At 42.4% G+C, this 18,786-nt stretch overlaps 2 protein-coding genes across 2 annotated transcripts in view; one reads left to right on the top strand and one right to left on the bottom strand.

Moving 5' to 3' along the window:
• Positions 1-15,181, bottom strand: part of LOC147711568 (ropporin-1-like) — a 183,741-nt gene extending 168,560 nt beyond the window's left edge. The window contains exon 1 of the mRNA XM_086920210.1: positions 15,072-15,181. Coding sequence (XP_086776336.1) covers positions 15,072-15,181 — 110 coding nt within the window. The remainder of the gene's footprint in view (positions 1-15,071) is intronic.
• Positions 1-18,786, top strand: part of LRRC20 (leucine rich repeat containing 20) — a 1,555,127-nt gene that overhangs the window by 1,351,629 nt on the left and 184,712 nt on the right. The window lies entirely within an intron of this gene.

The raw sequence follows: 18,786 nt of genomic DNA on the forward strand, positions 1-18,786 counted from the left end.
AGTGCTCTCGATGTGGGACCCCCCCCCCCCCTGTTGGCGCCCTCTCGAGAGAGATTGTGGGCTTTGCAGTTCCCCTCAATCAAATGTCTTGGCCGTACTAGCTTTAAAGGTGCTGTTTGTGAACAGAAGTTGTCTTTTTCATTTTTGGATGGGTGTATATTTAGCACGCTTCTCCCTAAGCTCCTCCGTCCCCCTCCCTAAACCCCTCCTTCTTCCTCCGTAATACGTCCTTTAATAAAGTAGATATTCTCTATTTTACAGCCAATTCCCCATGTCCCTCTAACATATTCCATACAATACGCACACTTACTCAGCGTGGAAAATCTATAGAGGGAAAACGTATTCAACTCTGCTCATCTGTTTTTGTTTTTCTTTCTTACTTTCACAAATACTACTTGCTGCGCTAAACATTTGCATATTTGGGAAGCATTTTTGACATAAGCATCTGGTCCTATTGCTTTGAAATGATTTACGATAAGTATAGATCGTATGGGTTCCTCTGCTATTAATCACTATGCAGCGTGACAAGATAAACTGCAAGTGGATGCACTACAAATATAAGAACTATTTTAGAAAAGCAGATTTGTGAAGCATAAAGTCTTATCCTGGCCCATTTTCCACTCTGTCCATTACAAATCAAGAGGGTGGTGCTTATCACCAAACTGAACTGATATTGCTACTAATGTTTGCTCTAGAAGTGTATGAGGTGCTAATGAAAGGATTGAGGGCCATATGTAGGTAGCCCATTTGTGATCGCCAATGCTGAAATTCGAAGAATTTCAGCATTTGTGATCGCAATTAGGGCAGTGTGTTATGTAGCACACAAAAACCCACATGCAAACTAAGGAATCGCAAAATTTGCGATTCCTTAAATGCAATGTAGGAAGCACCCAAGTTGTGCGAATTGTGGCTTAAGGAATCGCAAAATACCACCAACTTCAGGTTGGTGGTAAATTGCGATTTCTTTGAAAAATTCACTTTTTGGCATTTTTCAAAGTGCCTTGTGGGTCACATACATGCCCTCAGGGCATGTATGCGGGCCACATGTGCACACATGTTAATTTCAGGAGTGCAACAGGATGTCCTATTGACACCCTTGCAACCCTGAAATTACCTTCTCAAATTGCGATTCTCTAATTGAGAATCGCAAATTGAGAATGTCTTCCAATTCATTCCTATTGGTCTTCTAGCCCATAGGAATGAATGAGAAGGTATTCCTTATTTGGAAATCTCTATTTGCGATTCGCAAGTAAGTAATAATTGGGATTCGCAAAAAAAATTGCTATTTCTACCTACATTTCGTTTTGCGATTTTCTAATTGCGATTCCCAGAAAATCGCAATTTGAGAATCGCAAAACAAAAATTACCTACATATGCCCCTGAGTCTTCAGTGTTTTTGCAAAACACTATATACTTGCGTATACTAATATCATAGAAATACCAACTAGCCGTGCCTTCCAAATATTGGATCTCAGAAGAAAGAAATTACTTCTTTCCACAGTACTGGAATGAAGCTTTCCAATCTTGAAGCATAAGTCGATGACTAATGTGATGCAAGCAAGTAGCTTGAGGTCATGTTTCTAGTAAAGCTTTGTCAGTTATGGCCAAAACCTACCTATAGATATAGATGAATATGAGATGGCATTTACAGCATATCTGATTGGAAGCAAAGTCAAAGTGCGAAGGTCCATACAACCCCAATTTAAACTTAGATAAAAGCATTGCCTCTAATGGCTCCATCTCAATGCACTAACCTCGGACTTCCTCCTGGTTTGCGATTTGCTGCTGGGCTGGTGGAACCATCAAAATAGTGGTAAGGGACCACTATGCGGAAACCCAATTCTTCCAGGTTCACCATGAGCCTGAGGTATCTCTGCCACTCATATATTGCCATTCAGGCAGAACCGGTCAAGGATAATTCTACGGATTCTGCAGTAGCTAGAGTAATAAAAGGTGTGAATTTTGTCTGGCAGTGTGACCAGCCTAGTCCATGGGGAAACCCTTGGTCTATCAAAAAAAGGTCCAATCAGCTTTCATGGGGGCCTCCCGGTTCAGGGGTATACACACATCCAGTGGAAGGTGATCACTTGTGGTACCAATGGCCACAGTGTTCATGGGTGACCTAGGCTCTTGTCTCACACCCTGGGACTCAGAGATTTAAATCGGTTTTCTAGAGGTATGTTGTGCATATGCAGCCAGTCACCTAGTAATATCTGTCAGTCCCCAGGGTCTAGGCAGTGGGGGCACTGGAGACTACCCCCCAGATCTGTGGTGAACCTGTGTTAAGTATTATCTACTAATGTGATACATGAGAAGTGTAGGCACTACAGGGTGCACTTTTAACATTCCCTGAAATGTGTCTAAAGATTCATAACTTCTTAGGATACAATATGCCGGCAGTGCCCTTATATTAGTGCTGAATCTAGTGTTTTTGCGTGCAAGCATTACTCCACTTTTTCTCTGACTAGCACAGCACTATACGGGTACGGGTAAGTAGTGCGCTCTATAAATGTCGTTGATTGATTGATTGAGCACTGATCAATTATCCCTCAAAGGATTTATACGTACTTTAGATTAAAGGTGTAGGAAACTTCGGCTTTGGATGCACAACTGATAATTGCTTCCCTGAAGTTATGATTCACTGTGTACTGTGCACTGCTTGATTTATCTCACTAGGTAGGTGAATGTCGCCTGACAGTGATTTACCATTATGATGTAATTGGGAGATGTTTATAGGTATACGAGAGAAACACATCAAGTTCTCTAAATAGGCAGAGTATTTTCCCTCAAAAATAGTGAATACACATGTAGAGTCTATTTGGGAACGTGTACCTCATTGGTGGTTTATATTTCCTTTCTTAGGCTCTCAGTGGCCAATGAAATTCACACACACTTTGTCAGTTTTGCTGCTAGCACAGTATCCCCCACAATTTTCCAAAGGAAAATTTGAGGTGGTCAAACCCCAGAAAATAAATGTGCCAAAAATGCCAGGAAAGTTCGAGAGCATGAGGATTTTTGGTGCGGTAAGCACTGAATTCGGCATGGTATTCCCCTTTTTGCGAGGGTGAACTCAGATTACGCAATAATTATTGCAGCTGTTAAATTCCAATTACCAGGGTTCAGAGTTCGGCAGATGCGATAATTATCACATCTGGAGCCTCAGTGATCTAAGGATTTTCACTGCATTTGAGCTTATATAAAAAACTGAATTAATTGAGAAGTAAGCAAAGCATAGCTGTGAGATATGTTTCATCATACCAAGGTAAACAATGAAATTAATGTGGAAGATGTGTACCTAATTCAGATGATACGCATGGGCATGTATTTGGGTTTTTAATATGTCTTAGGTTGCTTATGGGATTAAATATAAAACGTAAATGTAACCTGATGGTCACTGCTTTGAATCTCAGTTTGGTGGCTCAGCCTTTCGTCTATCCGAGGTTGATACATTGAGTATTGTAGAATTTGGAAATAAGTATTTAATAAGCTAGTGAGTCTTCTATTGTGCACACTACAAAAACACACAAGTTATCTTATGTGTAAATACTCGTGTTAAATTGTACATAAATGTTCACACAAATGTTCACATATTCTGTCCACCTCTATGGATTATTAAGGAATGTATGCATGGCAGAAGAGTTGGAATATCAGTTTATGAGACCAACCTAATATCATTGTACACATTTTACCAAAAGGTGTCTCATTGTCTTCATCACTGCTGTATTATGTGACATCAGGAAGCTTGTGTCCCTCAGATGAAGGGCTAGGCAAACAGTGCCTCCAATTCTAAAACCTAATACTCTCTAAAATCAATACATATTTTTTCATGCTCGTTTTTTTTATTAACAGCAACTGTTTCTCTCTAGCATTTCCTTATTAAGCTGCAGGCTACGAGACTGCTTTCAGAGTAAGATTGGCTGCCATAACCAACCTTGCACACATGAAACCATTCTACTCATGGTCTCTTGCCTTGTGTGGCTGGTTCGGGCTTTTTCCCAGGCCTAATTTGGTTTCCAGTCAGGCCCTGGAAATACTGATGATGGGTAATGCAATGACTGCTTCTTTACCTGTGTGATGGAGTTTTGTCTTTGTTGGGCAGGAGTAGCTACCAATTGCTTTTGGTTTTTAAGAAGAGGCGCAGGACGAGAGTCTGCAATTTTAACATGCGATAGCAGGTGCATTTGACATATCGTCTTCCTTTCCAGTAGTTTCCTCAATAAGCACATTATGGCAGATGTTGTCAGCAGCAGTCATATACTTTTGTGGCGATCTTTGAAAGTGTTTTTACAAATGTTACAAAAGCATTCAAAGATGGCCGCCATGTATGTGTGTCTATCCACGGTGGCCATATTTAAATGCACTAATATATGAATGCATTCAAGAAAGCTGTGTTAGATGTGCACACATCCACAGTGGCCATCTTTGAATGGATTTGTAATATTTGAACAAACCCATTCAGCAACTCAACGATGGCTACAATGGATGTGCGTGTAACCGCAGTGGCCGATTCTGAATAGGTATGTTAAAACAATATGGAGCCATTTCTTCGTGCCCACCCAACATGCATACTTATGGCAACCACTCTGAATTAGTTAAAAATGCATTTAGGATGGGGAATTGCCTTTAAAAAGTGAGAAAGGAGAAGCGGATGAGTGCAACAAGCGGGAAGGGTCAGGGTAGCAATGAACCAGTTGGTGGAGGAGAAGCAACATGGAGATCAAGGGGACAAGGGCAAAGTCAAGCAGTATGCAGCACACTGGGGAGAGCACAAGAAAACACTTGCACTCCCATGGAGGGCATAGAAGAAACAAATAGTTCCCTGCATGCAAGCGACTTTTTTAGTGGAAAGATACAAGTCACCAAATCAGAACATTGGGTGATAAGTGGGACAACTGAGATAGAAAACAAAACCAACCAATTATGAGCAAGTGGCTGACCCAAAGGGCTGACTCAAAGCTCAGTCTATGTATATTGAAAACATGGGCCTGGACGCGACTTAAAAAGGGCCAAGTAGAACCTTTTGCCACCATCCTAGATTAATCTGCCCAATGTTCAAAAAGAGTATAGGGCTGAAATACCTTTGCTTACAGAGTGGTGTGAGGACTGATACTGACCGTATGGGAGAAAGAGCGACCACCCCACCGGGCTTTGTTGATTTTTGTTGTGGTCGCTAGATGCAATGATCCGGAGCGAAGGGCTCTGGAGGGGACATAGGGCACAACTAAGGGGAACAGGATGTCAGGGCCAGTTTGATGGAAAGATTTGTGCACAATGCACATGGCCTTAAACTGTGCTCTTGCGGCAACTGGAAGCCAGTGAAGGTCTTTTAAGGCATATTTGACTGACTGCCAACGAGGGATGTTGTACAGTAGCCGAGCGGCACAGTTTTGTGTGACCTGAAGCCTATGGGTCACTGCTGCCAGGACTCCTAGATATAAAGCATTTCCATAATCCAGGCGAGAGAGGATCAGGGCCTGAACCATGACCCTCCTCGCCTGGAGAGGAAGCAGGGGGAGCACTTTGCGGAGCATCTTCATAAGCCCTACACAGGTAGCAGCTGTTTTGGTGGCTTGGACCGAGAAGTCGAGCGCTTTATCGAGCCAGATACCAAGGCTCTTTATCCGAGGTTTGGGGGGGGGGGGGGACACCAAGGCAGGTTGGCCAAATGGAGGCCAAAGGGGTCAGCGGAGAGTTGCCCTAGAAGCATAATCTCTGTCTTCTCTCCGTTAAGTTTGAGACAGAAGAGTTGCATCCACTTAGCAACAGCCTCCAGACAGGGACCTAAGGTGTTGGATGATCCTTCCGGGTGGTCAAGAGAGACCACCAGTTGGGTATCATCCGCGTAGGTGACAATACGCACACCGAAGGGTTGGACTATCCCTGCTAGAGGTTGCATGTAAACGTTAAAGAGCGTGGGGCTCAGGGAGGAGCCCTGAGGCACCCCGCAGCTAAGAGGATGTTTGGGGGAGACTACCTCATCCTCAAACAGCTGGAAGAAACGCTCATCCAGGAAGGAGGACAGCCACTCCAGTGCCGCGCCAGATACACCCAAACCCATTAGACGATGTAATAAAGTGGTATGGTTAACTGTGTCGAACGCGGCACTGAGATCGAGTAAGATGATGGCTGCCTTTCCTTCTCGGTCCAGCACGGCTCGGGTTTCCTACGTCACCGCTATAAGGGCAGTTTTGGTTCCGTGCTGGGGGCGGAACCCTGTCTGAGAGGCAGATAGCAGACCACCTGATTCCAAGTAGTCTACTAAGATGGTGTTAACGTGCCTCTCAAGCAGTTTACTCATCCAGGGGAGTAAGGAGATTGGGCGAAAGTTGGCCAAGTTGTTCTGGTCCAAAGAGGGCTTTTTTAATAGGGCCTTGACCATCCCACACTTCCAAGGGGCAGGGACAGAGTTAGTAGTGATGGAAACATTGAGAACATCCAGGATGACCGGGCGGATAACATCCAGGGCCTTAATAAGAATCCGCGGAGGTGCTGGGTCATTATACATATATAGGTTAAAATAGTACATCTTAAATATTTTAATATGTAACAATAATATAATATAAATTGAATAATTGTAAGTAATATATACTACTATATATAAATATATACTTATAGAAACAAACACATGTAAATATATACAAAGTCCCTCTCCAAAAAAAGAAAGCATCCACATTCCCGAAATGGCTCTTTCAATCCTTTTATTTTTCAATTTAATCCACCACTACAGCCTCCTAACGCATACTGGTCTGATAAGACCTTGTTCACAGGTAGCTGCAATTGTGCTCCAATGACACTGCAAACCAGTTCCCAATTTAAACGATTTATGCCTCCTAGTGGCCACATTCGTGGGTCATAGAAGTGCATGCTGCAATTTCTGGTGAATTCAATGTACAGCTCAAATGGACAATCAGATCCCTTGTCAAATGCAGCCAAGCCAATGTCAATATTTAAGATAGCAGACCAATTAACATTCCAAAAGTCAGTCATGTGTGTACATGGTGTATGGATCCATGCCGCGGTGATTCACGGCATCGCCGCTGCCCAAATGTTGTTAACGATGTCTCTCAAAATTGGCCTGAATGGCAGTCATGGCCCTCTTGATGGTGGTGCGGACTAACGGCAGGGCCACGCTGTTCAACATGACTAAAGTCCCTCTCCTAAGAAAAAAAGCATCCGCACTCCTGAAATGGCTCTAGCAATCCTTTCATTTTTCAATTAAATCAGCCACTGCAGTCTCCTGATGCGTTTCAGTCTGATAAGACATTGTTCACAGTATCAACAATTGTGCTTCAATGACACCACAAACCAGTTCCCAATTTAAATGATTCATGCCCCCCACCCTTGTGGGTCGTAGAAGTGCATGCTCAAACTTGATTCAAAATAAATATATATATATGTTTGTATATGTGTGTATGTACATATATATAACACTATTATTAAAATTATATTTTACCTTATAATAATTGTTTTTTTAAATGTACTATAAAAAGCATATATATATACTGACGAAGGCGTACCGCCAAAACGCGTCTTGTTTTTCATTTCTTGTGTGCAAAATAAATCCGATCCGGATTTAAACCCCTCATGAATGCAAATCCTTTTTCTGTGGAGCTCAGTATATATATATATATATATATATATATATATATATATATATATATATAGATATATATATATATATATATATATATATATATATATATATATATATATATATATATATGGAAAATCTGGCATGAACAATGCAGGATTGACGGAGCTGGAAGTTGTGGGGAATGGGCTAAAACTTTACTCCATTGAGTAAACACCAACTGAGATTTAAAAACGAGCCCCCAGGTGTAACACCATTTTAAGTGAAGCGGGCACTGAGAGAAGCGTTAGGCTGAAACCCATCTGCCCAGCGTTTCACCTATTTAGCAGGACTTGTGACCAGAGTCTGAATTGCAATACATTTTCAACTTCAGCCACCGAGCATGTGTCGGACCTATTCTTGTAGTGGGAATGGTTTGGATGTTTGAGTGGTTATACGCGCTGTTTACCGGCACGCCCTTTCGGTCTGGAGCTAGGCGCTTTCCTTGTACAGTGTGATTTGGTGTTGGAAACACAGCGCGTTGCCCCCCCCCCCTGGATGGTCCAGGATACTCACTGTAGTTTGAGGCCGCATGGGGAGAAAGGAAGCAGCTGCATGCTGCTTGAGGTGGCCCGAGTTGGATGTGCCATCTTTGCTCCCTGCCTGGATTGCCAGAGAAAAGGTGTTTTTTGTAGCCAGCAAAAGTCTGGGACACCCATGGTGTATGAACTTGCAGATCACTGTATCAGCACTCACAACGGGAAACATGGAAAATATGGCATGAACCAATGAAGGATTGACAGAGCTGGAAGTCGTGGAGAATGGGCTAAAACTTTACTCCAACGAGTGAACACCGACTGAGATTTAAAAACGAGCCCCCAGGTGTAACATCATTGAAGAGGAAAGCCGTCAGGCTGAAACCCGTCTGCCCAGTGTTTCACCTATTTAGCAGGACTTGTGACCAGAGCCTGAATTGCAATACATTTTCAACTTCAACCACCGAGCATGTGTCAGACCAATTCTTGTAGTGTGAATAGTTTGGATGTTTGAGCGGTTACAAGCACTGTTTACTGGCACGCCCTTTCGGTCTGGAGCTTTGTGCTTTGCTTGTACAGTGTGGTTTGGTGTTGGAAGCACAGGGTGTTGCCCCCCTGGATGGTCAAAGATACTCACTGTAGTTCGAGGCCGCATGGGGTGAAAGGAAGCAGCTGCATGCTGCTTGAGGTGGCCCGAGTTGGATGTGCCATCTTTGCTCCCTGCCTGGATTGCCAGAGAAAAAGTATTTTTTGTAGCCAGCAAAAGTCTGGGACACCACATGGTCTATGAACTTGCAGATCACTGTATTAGCACTCACAACGGGAAACATGTAAAATCTGGCATGAACCAATGAAGGATTGACAGAGCTGGAAGTCGTGGAGGATGGGCTAAAACTTTACTCCAATGAGTGAACACCGACTGAGATTTAAAAATGAGCCCCCAGGTGTAACATCATTGAAAAGGAAAGCCGTCAGGCTGAAACACGTCTGCCCAGCATTTCACCTATTTAGCAGGACTTGTGACCAGAGCCTGAATTGCAATACATTTTCAACTTCAGCCTCCGAGCATGTGTCGGACCCATTCTTGTAGTGGGACTGGTTTGGATATATATTACCACCAGCACTCATGGGAAAGAATAACCGTTTAATGGATTATTCATGCACTAAATCAAAACAGACGTGTTTCAGGAAGTTGCCTTTTTCTGCGCAATTCTGCAAGGTGCCTTTTTTGATGTTGGCGGCAGTCATTTTCATCACTTTTTTTAATATCCAATTTGCTTACGTCATTGACAACAGTTAAAAAGGACTTCATCTTCAAAATCAAAAATCAGCGCCATCTTGTGACATGCAAATTGATATATGTTACAATACATTAAACAGAATATTTTCTTTTCATATTCAATTTTGTAACTCAAACTTCGCAGTTTTTCCTCTATTCTTCTCACACATTTTATTGAGTTCTCAATTATAACGAGCCCCCTCTTTTTTTTAGACTTAATCCTTTCTCCTCAACATTGGAGAATAATGGGAAGCTCTGCCTGCCTCTTCAGATCACACCATGGATGGGTAATCGTTCAATTAATTTTATATTAAACATTTTCAAACGCCTGCTTCCCCAATCTATAAGGGGTCTCTCACTTGTGTCAATATGTCGCCCTGTATGGGCATTTCATACTATTTTTCCCTATAACATTACTTAAGTAATTTACATGTTTAGTCCTTGTTTGAGTTTTATAAGTGGACCCCCAGCTCCTCACTACTGTTCAGACCCATAAGAGTTTTATTTTGTAGGTTTATTATCTATCTAGATTCTAGTCTCCTTAGCTTCAAATCTCTATTACCACTTATCTCTTGGGGTACATGATCTAAACAAAAGAATTTTAACAAATTCCTGTTACTCTGATGGTGAGACTCGAAATGTCTAGCTACAGTATAGGTGACATCTATATTACTAATTGACCTCATATGCTCCAAATTCTGCTGTTTGGTCAGATTAATTGTTCTTCCTATATATTTCAGTTTACACTGGCAAATTAGGCTGTAGACAGTGTATGAGGTCTGACAATTCAGACATTTCTTTGTCGATTTCTGTTCCTTTAAAACTGGTACACCATCAGTGAATACCTTGCCGCTATGCACACAGACCTTGCATTTGCCACATGGAAAAAAGCCTTTCAAATATCTGTGACCCCTTTCTGATGTTCCCTTGCCAGATATCTTTCAAATATTCTGTCTCTAATAGATTTTCTAAATGCTGGGAAAGAGTGTGCATATAAATCCTTCCCAATGATCACATCAGATTTCAGGATCCTCCAATTTCTCAGCATAATTCTCTTAACACTATTTGCCGCATTAAAAAAAATTGTGATCATCCTGAAATTGTTTTGTTTCTTCCTATCTGCTTCTAGTCTCATCTTTTAATAGATATTCTCTTTTTTCTCTTATGCTTTGTGCAGTGCTGTTACAAGTATTTGCTTGCAGTAACCTCTTTTCTTAAATCTTTTTGCACTTTCATCTGCGGCTTTGATAAAATCAGATTTTCTCAAGCAATTTTGCTTGATGTCCATGAGCTCACAATAGGGGATGCTAATAATTAGTTTGCCAGGGTGGCTACTTCTTGCATTTAATACTGAGTTCCCAGCTGTCGGTTTTCTGTATAGGGATGTACAGATCTTATTATCACTAATAAACACTTCAAGATCAAGAAAATTCACTTTCTCAGTGCTGATTTCACTTGTGAATTTAAAATTAATTTTATTTTGATTTGGAAAGGTAATATATTGTCTCTCTGATTCTTCTGTGCCTCTCCATATAATAAACCGATCATCTATGTACTTCCTCCAACTTACTATTCTTTCTATCGAATTGTCTTGGGCCCCCGACCATGCCACCCGCTTCTCCCTTAGCCCTCGAACAGGTTCGCGTTACTGGGGGCGAAGCAGGTGCCCATGGCGGACCCTCGAATCTGCTTGTACATTTGTTACTAAAACGTTAAGATGTTATTATTTAGACAAAAGTCCACGAATTCCAACAGCATTATGTTATGTTCCATACATTTCAATGGGCGCCCCCTGAGAAAGTATCTTACTGCTTCCAGTCCATCTTTATGGGCTATGCTGGTATATAAATTCGCTACGACCAATGCAATCATGAAAAAATCAGGTTCCCAAACTGTTCCCTCAATTTGTTTTATCAAGTCCTTGGTGTCTTTTGTATATGACGTCAATTCAGATACACAGGGGAATATAAAAAATAGTCCACATAGATCGACATATTCTCCGTCAGTCTGGACCTTAGGTAAATGATAAAACGTTGGCAATCTTGGATGTGAGGTTGCAAAAAAATTGTTATTCCTCTATCGATAGATCCCTCTCTGATGCCACTTCTGGATTAGAATCTGTCCGTCTCTTATGATGTTGACATATTCATTCTTTGTGCTCATTCTCCACTCTTATCAATATTGTCCCGAATATCCTCCACTTGTGGCATATCGTTTGGTTGCAACTTATCCAATAGTGCTAGAGTATACAAATCATCCCCGTTAGAATCTCCTTGTGTGTCAAATCATGTCTCTGTATTTTCTTCCTCTGTTTTGCCGATCCTTTAAGTTTAAAGAATGTGTAAAGTTTAAATTTTCTTGAAAATTTGAACAGGTCAATTCTTGTTTGTGTATATTCAAAGCCAGTCGCTGGGCAGAAGTTAAGTCCTAGCTCCAATACCAATTCCTTAGATTTTGTTATTTGTTTTGTTGTTAGGTTTATAATTGATAGGCCGTTTTTATTTCTTCTTCATTCCCCTCTTGTTCCTTAGGGTTCAATTTGAGATGTTTCTGGCGTTGCTTCCACCCTCCCCTTCTCGGTTTTCATTTTCTCTATACTCTGAGGGTTTGCCTTTCCCACCACAAAGCTAGGTCTGTTGAATAAGACAGTATTGCTTGTGAAAAGGAGTCTGTATACGTGGAGCTTGTCCTCCTACTGCTCCCTCCTCTTTAGACTGTTCTGTATCAGTTACTTCTCAGAGGTCTCTCTCTCTGTTCGACTGCAGTACAGCTCTTATTGTTCCTCAGTTCTCCTCGTGGGGCAGCATACTTTCTTGCAAACATGAGTTCTCTCCCTTGATCATAGTCTTTAGTGTCTCGTTCAAATTTCTCATCTTACGTTGTTTTACTTTCATCTCATAACTTGTGAACCGTTTTTTCATGTGTTCCCTCAACTCCTCTGATTTGGTATTTTCCAGATGTGCAGCAATATCTTTTTCCAATTCATCAATTTCCTTCAAGACCTTTTTACGGTCACTCCTGGTAAATTTCACAAGGATTAGTAACTAATAAATTCATAGTGTTTTCCGCCTATTCTTCCAGTAATTTCGGGTCTGGATTTTCGTATGCTGGAACAGTATATATTCCTAATCCTCTGGACACTCTATTGATCTCTATATAGTGCTCTATCTCAGTGGCTTCCCACCATTTTCTCGTTTCCCTTTCATACAGTCTCTCAAGTTTACTTTATTTACTCTTCAGGTCTTCATTACTGCTACTAGGGGTTCTGCTGTTATCACCTGTGTGCGCTGTTTGTTTTCTCTTAAAAATGTCCGAGGCTGCTTCCTGGCATGCCGCCTCACTAAACATTTTGTCTCTTTCAGATTTCGCCGTGCACTATTTTCCCTCGCTCTGCCGCATAATGATCACAATATCATAGTTGAGTTTATCTTACCAGTGAGAGGATTCCGGTCGGGATTGTTTTCAACCGACTCCATATTTCACAGAACTCTCAACCGGTCTAGATGTTCTTGATTCTCCGCGATGGTGCCGATGCTCCTAGTTACTGCCACCACTGCTTCCACACTCATGAGCGGGTGCCAGGTCCTGCGAGGGAGTGCTCACACTTATATTCAGCTCATAAGAAATTACTACTAGCACTCACAGGCAAGAATAACCTTTTAATAGATTATTCATGCACTAAATCAAAATGGAAGCGCTTGGGCAAGGTGCCTTTTTCGATGCGTTTCAGCAAGGTGCAATGTTGGCGGTAAAATGTTCATTTTGACAGGGTGAAATGGCAGCTTACACCTGCAATACAGGCTGCAGTGGCAGGCCTGAGACATGTTTTGAAAGGCTACTTTAGGGGGTGGCACAATGATTGCTGTAGGCTCCTCATTTATTTTACAGGCCCTGGGTACATGTACCATTTACTAGGGACTTACTATTACATTAAATGTGCCAGGATACCACAGTGGTTGCACATTGGTCAGGGAGCTGCAATAGTGGGCTTTCCACCGCCCCTTTCATGCCTGTGAGCCTGCCATGAAAAGGGTGTTGGAGAGGCAACGAATGGGGCCCCAACAGGTCCCCCTGCTGCTCCTGGTCCTAGGGGTGCATTCAGGGGGGCACCTGTTGTCCCCCCTTGGATCTGCACCCCATGTTCCTGCACAGTGTTGCTTGCATGTCACAGCATGCAGGAATCTGCAGTCGGCTCTCTCATGACGGCGGTCTGCATTTTAGGCTCTCCCATGAGCCTAACGGACCGCCGCCATCAGACCGCTGCTGCACCGCCCACCCGTCATGGATTACAATCGTAATCTGTCAGGTGCGCGCACTATGGCCTTGGCGGTCCTCCAGCAGACGGCATAGTGGCCGACTTGATCTTTTGCTAGTACGTGAATATGGACAAAAGGTTATTTTCTTTAGCTTTATGCAACTCTGAAAAAAATTTGTAGAAACAATTGTTCCTGGTATTGTCCATTGTAATTTCAAATATTATTTTGTGAACCACTTGAACTTTCACATCAAGTGACTATGCTTCAGGAATATCTTTCACAATATTGTTTAACATTTTGGGAATTGTTCTAATTGATTATTCTGTATATTTATTAGTTCCAACAGTGGGCGGGTTTTCATACTGCTATCAAAACAGGTCCCAGTTTTACTGGGCGGAAAAACACTTGGTAAAATAGCATGCAGGTCTGCGACTGCTGGCAGAGGCACAGCCCGGTCACAACCTAACCCCCATAACAACATAAGAGGATCATGGACCACATCCCAGTCTCGAGAATACCGGCCTGCTCCCCGACATCTTTCCAGTTCCCGTCCATGTTGCCCCGGGCTTCCATTTATCGCATTCTCAGGTCTCTGCAGCTGGCAAATGGGAGGTGAAAACTTCTCAGAATCAGAGATAATTATGTGCGAAAAGGACCTGATTTTTCTTGGGTGTGCATTAATCCCGTTCTGGTGACTGAGGCTCGTAATTACACATTGAAGCACTATAATTACTTGCCAGAATTAATTAGTCTGGGCCCGCAGTTTTGCTACCCTTGCCCTTGCAACTTGTATTTGAGCGTATATGTTCACAGTCCACTCCCCAATAGCATACAGGGATAGCATACAAGGAAAATGGCTTTCAGTTGGATGAATTTTTGTGTTTTTAAATAAAAATGTAAACATTTGTCGAAGAAAAAAAATAATGCAGGATTAGAATCCTTACACAAAGCTTCATGTGAGATTTGGGGTAATAGACTGGTGTTTAGTGAGTTAGAGGTGCTAAGGCGATTTAGTGTAAATTTTGTAAATTTCGGTGAAAAGTCTTAAAATGTAATGGAATTTCGCGAGGTTTGTGGTTGTTTTTAAATTGAAAGAGCAAATGTCCACAAAAATATGTTTTGGCAGAATTAAATACGTATATTCTATCCCAGCAAAACAAATGGAGCATCCTTAGGAATTTGTTTTTTATGTATTATTCTTAAAAGTAAATCTAGGATCTAAAAATTTGAAACATGATTTTGGTTGCAAAAACGTGAGGCTCTTTATATAAATATGAACGGTAAAGAATACAAAATGTCACATCTTGATGACATTTTTAAATGCTTAATTTTGTCTAATGGCGCTGTTGGAACTATATGTTCACCCCTGCTGTCACTAATCAGAAGTAAACTGCATAGTACAAAACTTTTCATAAAAAATGTAGACCTACTGAGATGACCACTGGAGCAGATCTGATGGCTGAGTTTTGATTGCAGCTTTTGTAAACTGTTTCAGTACTTCTGGCAGTTCCGGTGGAATCGACATTTGCTTATCCGACATTTTGATTTTGAAAAGCCCTGTGAAATAATGCAGAGGTAAATAGTAAATCAGATTTGCAACCTCTAATGTAATATATAGGCTTTTGTTACAAGGGAGTTGACTCGCATGACTCTTAGCGCCCATGCTGAAAAAAAGGTTCTAAAGTACCACATTTACACTGGGAATATGTTTTGGTGACATACATTTGAAGACGACTCTTCCGGTTATTTTAACCTTTGTAACTGGACAATATAATTTGGTCATTAGATATGCATGGCTATGACTTGTCACTCTTTTTTGCCATACTTCAAGCGTGTGAGCCTCGATGTACACTGCACAATGTTTGGAACACTAACTGCCTCAACCTCAAGACAGAAGTTGTCACCTTCGGGAAAGAAACCTCATTATGGGACTCCACCTGGTGACCTGCTGATCCCTGAGCAACACCCAACCCTACTACCTATGCAAGGAACCTAGCAATTGTAGTCAACAACCAGTTAGCTATGACACACCAAGTGAAGTCTGTCTCTGCTTCGTGTTTCCACACACTCAAGATGCTCAAGAAGACCTTCAAGTGACTTCCCTTTAAAACCCACAGAACTGCCACCCAGGCCCTCATCACAAGGGAGTTGGCTAACAGCAACACTCTCTATGTATGAATCAACACACAACTGACCAGAGGATTTCCGATCATACAGACTTCAGCATCCAGATTTAAAAAAAGACTCTACCCCTGCAGCCACATTACCCCGTACCTTCAAGACCTCTACTGGCTCCCTATACACACGTGCACACTCTTCAAACTGCTCACACACATACAAAGCCCTACCCAACACCTTTGCACATCAAGACTTCTACCCACACACATCTCTATGCGCACAACCAGATAAGGCAGCCAGGTCTTCTCCTACTGTGCTCCCAAAGCCTGCAGTGACCTACATCTGCACATCTGAGCAGCCACCTCCCCAGTTCTTGAATTTCACAAGAAACTGAAGATATGGCTCTTCATCTAGTGTTGGCCCTGGCTCCGTCCATGCTTGCCCTGATTTTCGATGACAGGATCCATAGGCGGTGGAATGACAAAGAAACAGCTGATAGACAGTGGTAAGAGAGCTAATCACCTGTGGGCTAATATATGATCTGATTAACATTGCCTTAGGCCATGAGAAGAGAAAGACTAAAAGCCACTGGTTTAAAGTAGGTTTGTTGTAAATATTTTTTTTTTCAGAATTTAGGGCTTTAATTCCCCTTTTTTGTACATACAACATTTGCTAAGTAATTATTGAAAAGTGAATCGATTTGACTAAGTCTGGGGTGGCAAGTTTATTTCTGGTGTTGTAAGACTCAGGAAAAAGTTATTTAGTTACTAGGGGTCCCACTTAATGAGTTGTTAATCACTCAACTCTCACCACCATTAATGAAAAGTGATTGGATATGACTAGGTCTGGGGTTGCAAGCTTTCTTTCTGGTGTTGTAATACTCAGGAAAAAGTTTTTTACTTACTAGGGGGTCCCACTTAATGAGTTGTTATTCAGCCAACGCCCACCAAAAACTCATCAGAAAAACGAGGAAAAAAGCGATTGAAGACAGAATGTCCCTTCATGCACACAACAGCACAGAACTCTTCAACATCATCAAGGAGTTCGCTCAACTCACCAGCGAGTCCACCGACATCCCTCCCTCACAAGACCTCTGTGACAAACTCAGCACCTTTTTCCACCACAAAATCAAGAGCATCTACAACAACTTCGACGAAGACAACCAATACACTGAATCCTAACAAACCTCCCAGACTCCCGTTAGCCAGCGATTGACAAATGGACAGCCCTCACTACAGACACACTGAAGACGATGAAGTCAATCCACTCCGGGGCCCGAAGAACCCCTGCCCCCACCACATTTTTGACAAAGCCGCTGACACCATTGCACCCATGCTCTGCCACACCATCAACCGCTCCCTGGTAACCGCCTTGTTCCCTGGCGTTTGGAAACAAGCTGAGATCAACCCCCTCCTGTAGAAACACTCGGCGGACCCCACCGACCTCAAAAACTACAGACCCATCTCCCTGCTCCCGTTCCCAGCGAAAGTCATCGAGAAAGCCATCAACAGCCAACTCGCCACATTCATCAAAGAGCACAACATTCTCGAATCCTCCCACTCCGGCTTCAGAAAAAACCACAGTATGGAAAACGCCCTCCTCGCAGCAACTGACGACATCCGTACCTTACTGGACAAAGAAGAAACAGCAGCCCTCATCCTCCTAGACCTCTCAGCTGCGTTCAACACAGTCTCTTACCGCACCCTAATACGCAGACTCCACGACGCAGGGATCCAAGACAAGGCCCTCGACTGGATCCGCTCCTTCCTCTCCGGCAGAACGCAGTGGGTCAAGCTCCCCCTTTCCTCTCAGATCCTACACCTACCACCTGTGGAGTCCCCCAGGGGTCCTCCCTCAGCCCTACGCTCTTCAACGTCTACATGGCTCCGCTCGCCCCCATCATCAGAACCTATGGAGTCAACATTGTGTCTTACGCAGACGACACCCAACTCATTCTCTCCCTATCTAACAAACCCAATACCGCCAGACACAACTTTCGAGAAGGCATGGAAGCTGTCGCCAAATGGATGAAAAACAGCTGCGTACAACTAAACACCAACAAAACGGAAGTACTCATCATGGACCCAGACGCCTGGAACGACACCTGGCGGCCCCCCGCCCTCGATGCCCGTGAATCTCAAATTACGATTCGCAGTTAAGGAATACCTCTCCATTCATTCCTATGGGCCTAGAGGCCCATATGAATGAATGGGAAGATATTCTCAATTTGCGATTAGCGCATTTAAGGAATTGCTAAATTTGCGATTCCTTAAATGCAATTGCAAAATAAGGAATCGCAAATTTTGCGATTCCTTATTTTGCACGCAGATTTGCCTCATACATACCACAAAGCAAAATTGTGATCGCAATTTTGCTTGATAAATATGGCCCATAGTGCTTAGAAGTAGTAAATGATGATGTCAGTGCTAGAGATTGCATAGCAATGTTGAAGTCTTGTTTGCTGTTTACATTGCTGTTGAAGGTGCTTGCTGCCTTAATGTTTATCTTCATTGTGATTACAGCTCACATTGTATGTGCTATAGTATGTTTTAAGTTTAAAAAAGACATATTTTAAAAACTTGTATTAAGTTTTCCAGTGATCCCTGAGTGTTACTCATTTATGAAAGAAAATTTGGTGTTCCACTAACTGCCCCTGTCATGTCTCAATGACCAATCATTACCTGACATATCTTATGCAAACCTTGCTCAGTGGGTTGTTTATGTGTTGCAGTCCAGACTGGCTACTGAGGAATTAGAAAGCCCAACCTAGTGACAGTAGAAATGTCTAGAGAATATATCAGGCTGACACAAAGCCCACTCTAAGCTCAATTTAAGTTGACAAAAGCTACAGCTGTGTGTAGGCGATACCGAAAAAGGTCTACATATGTCATGGGCTTAATTTACATTCCATTAGTTGTAGTAGGAGAATGAAGTCCTTAGAAGACAGCAAGTGTGAATGCATCCCTTAGTGGTTAACTGATGAGTTCTGCCCTATTGCATTCCTAAATGGGGTCACAAAGATCCCTT

The sequence above is a fragment of the Lissotriton vulgaris genome, chromosome 5 (genome assembly GCF_964263255.1).
Source record: "Lissotriton vulgaris chromosome 5, aLisVul1.2, whole genome shotgun sequence".
Lineage (NCBI taxonomy): Eukaryota > Metazoa > Chordata > Amphibia > Caudata > Salamandridae > Lissotriton > Lissotriton vulgaris.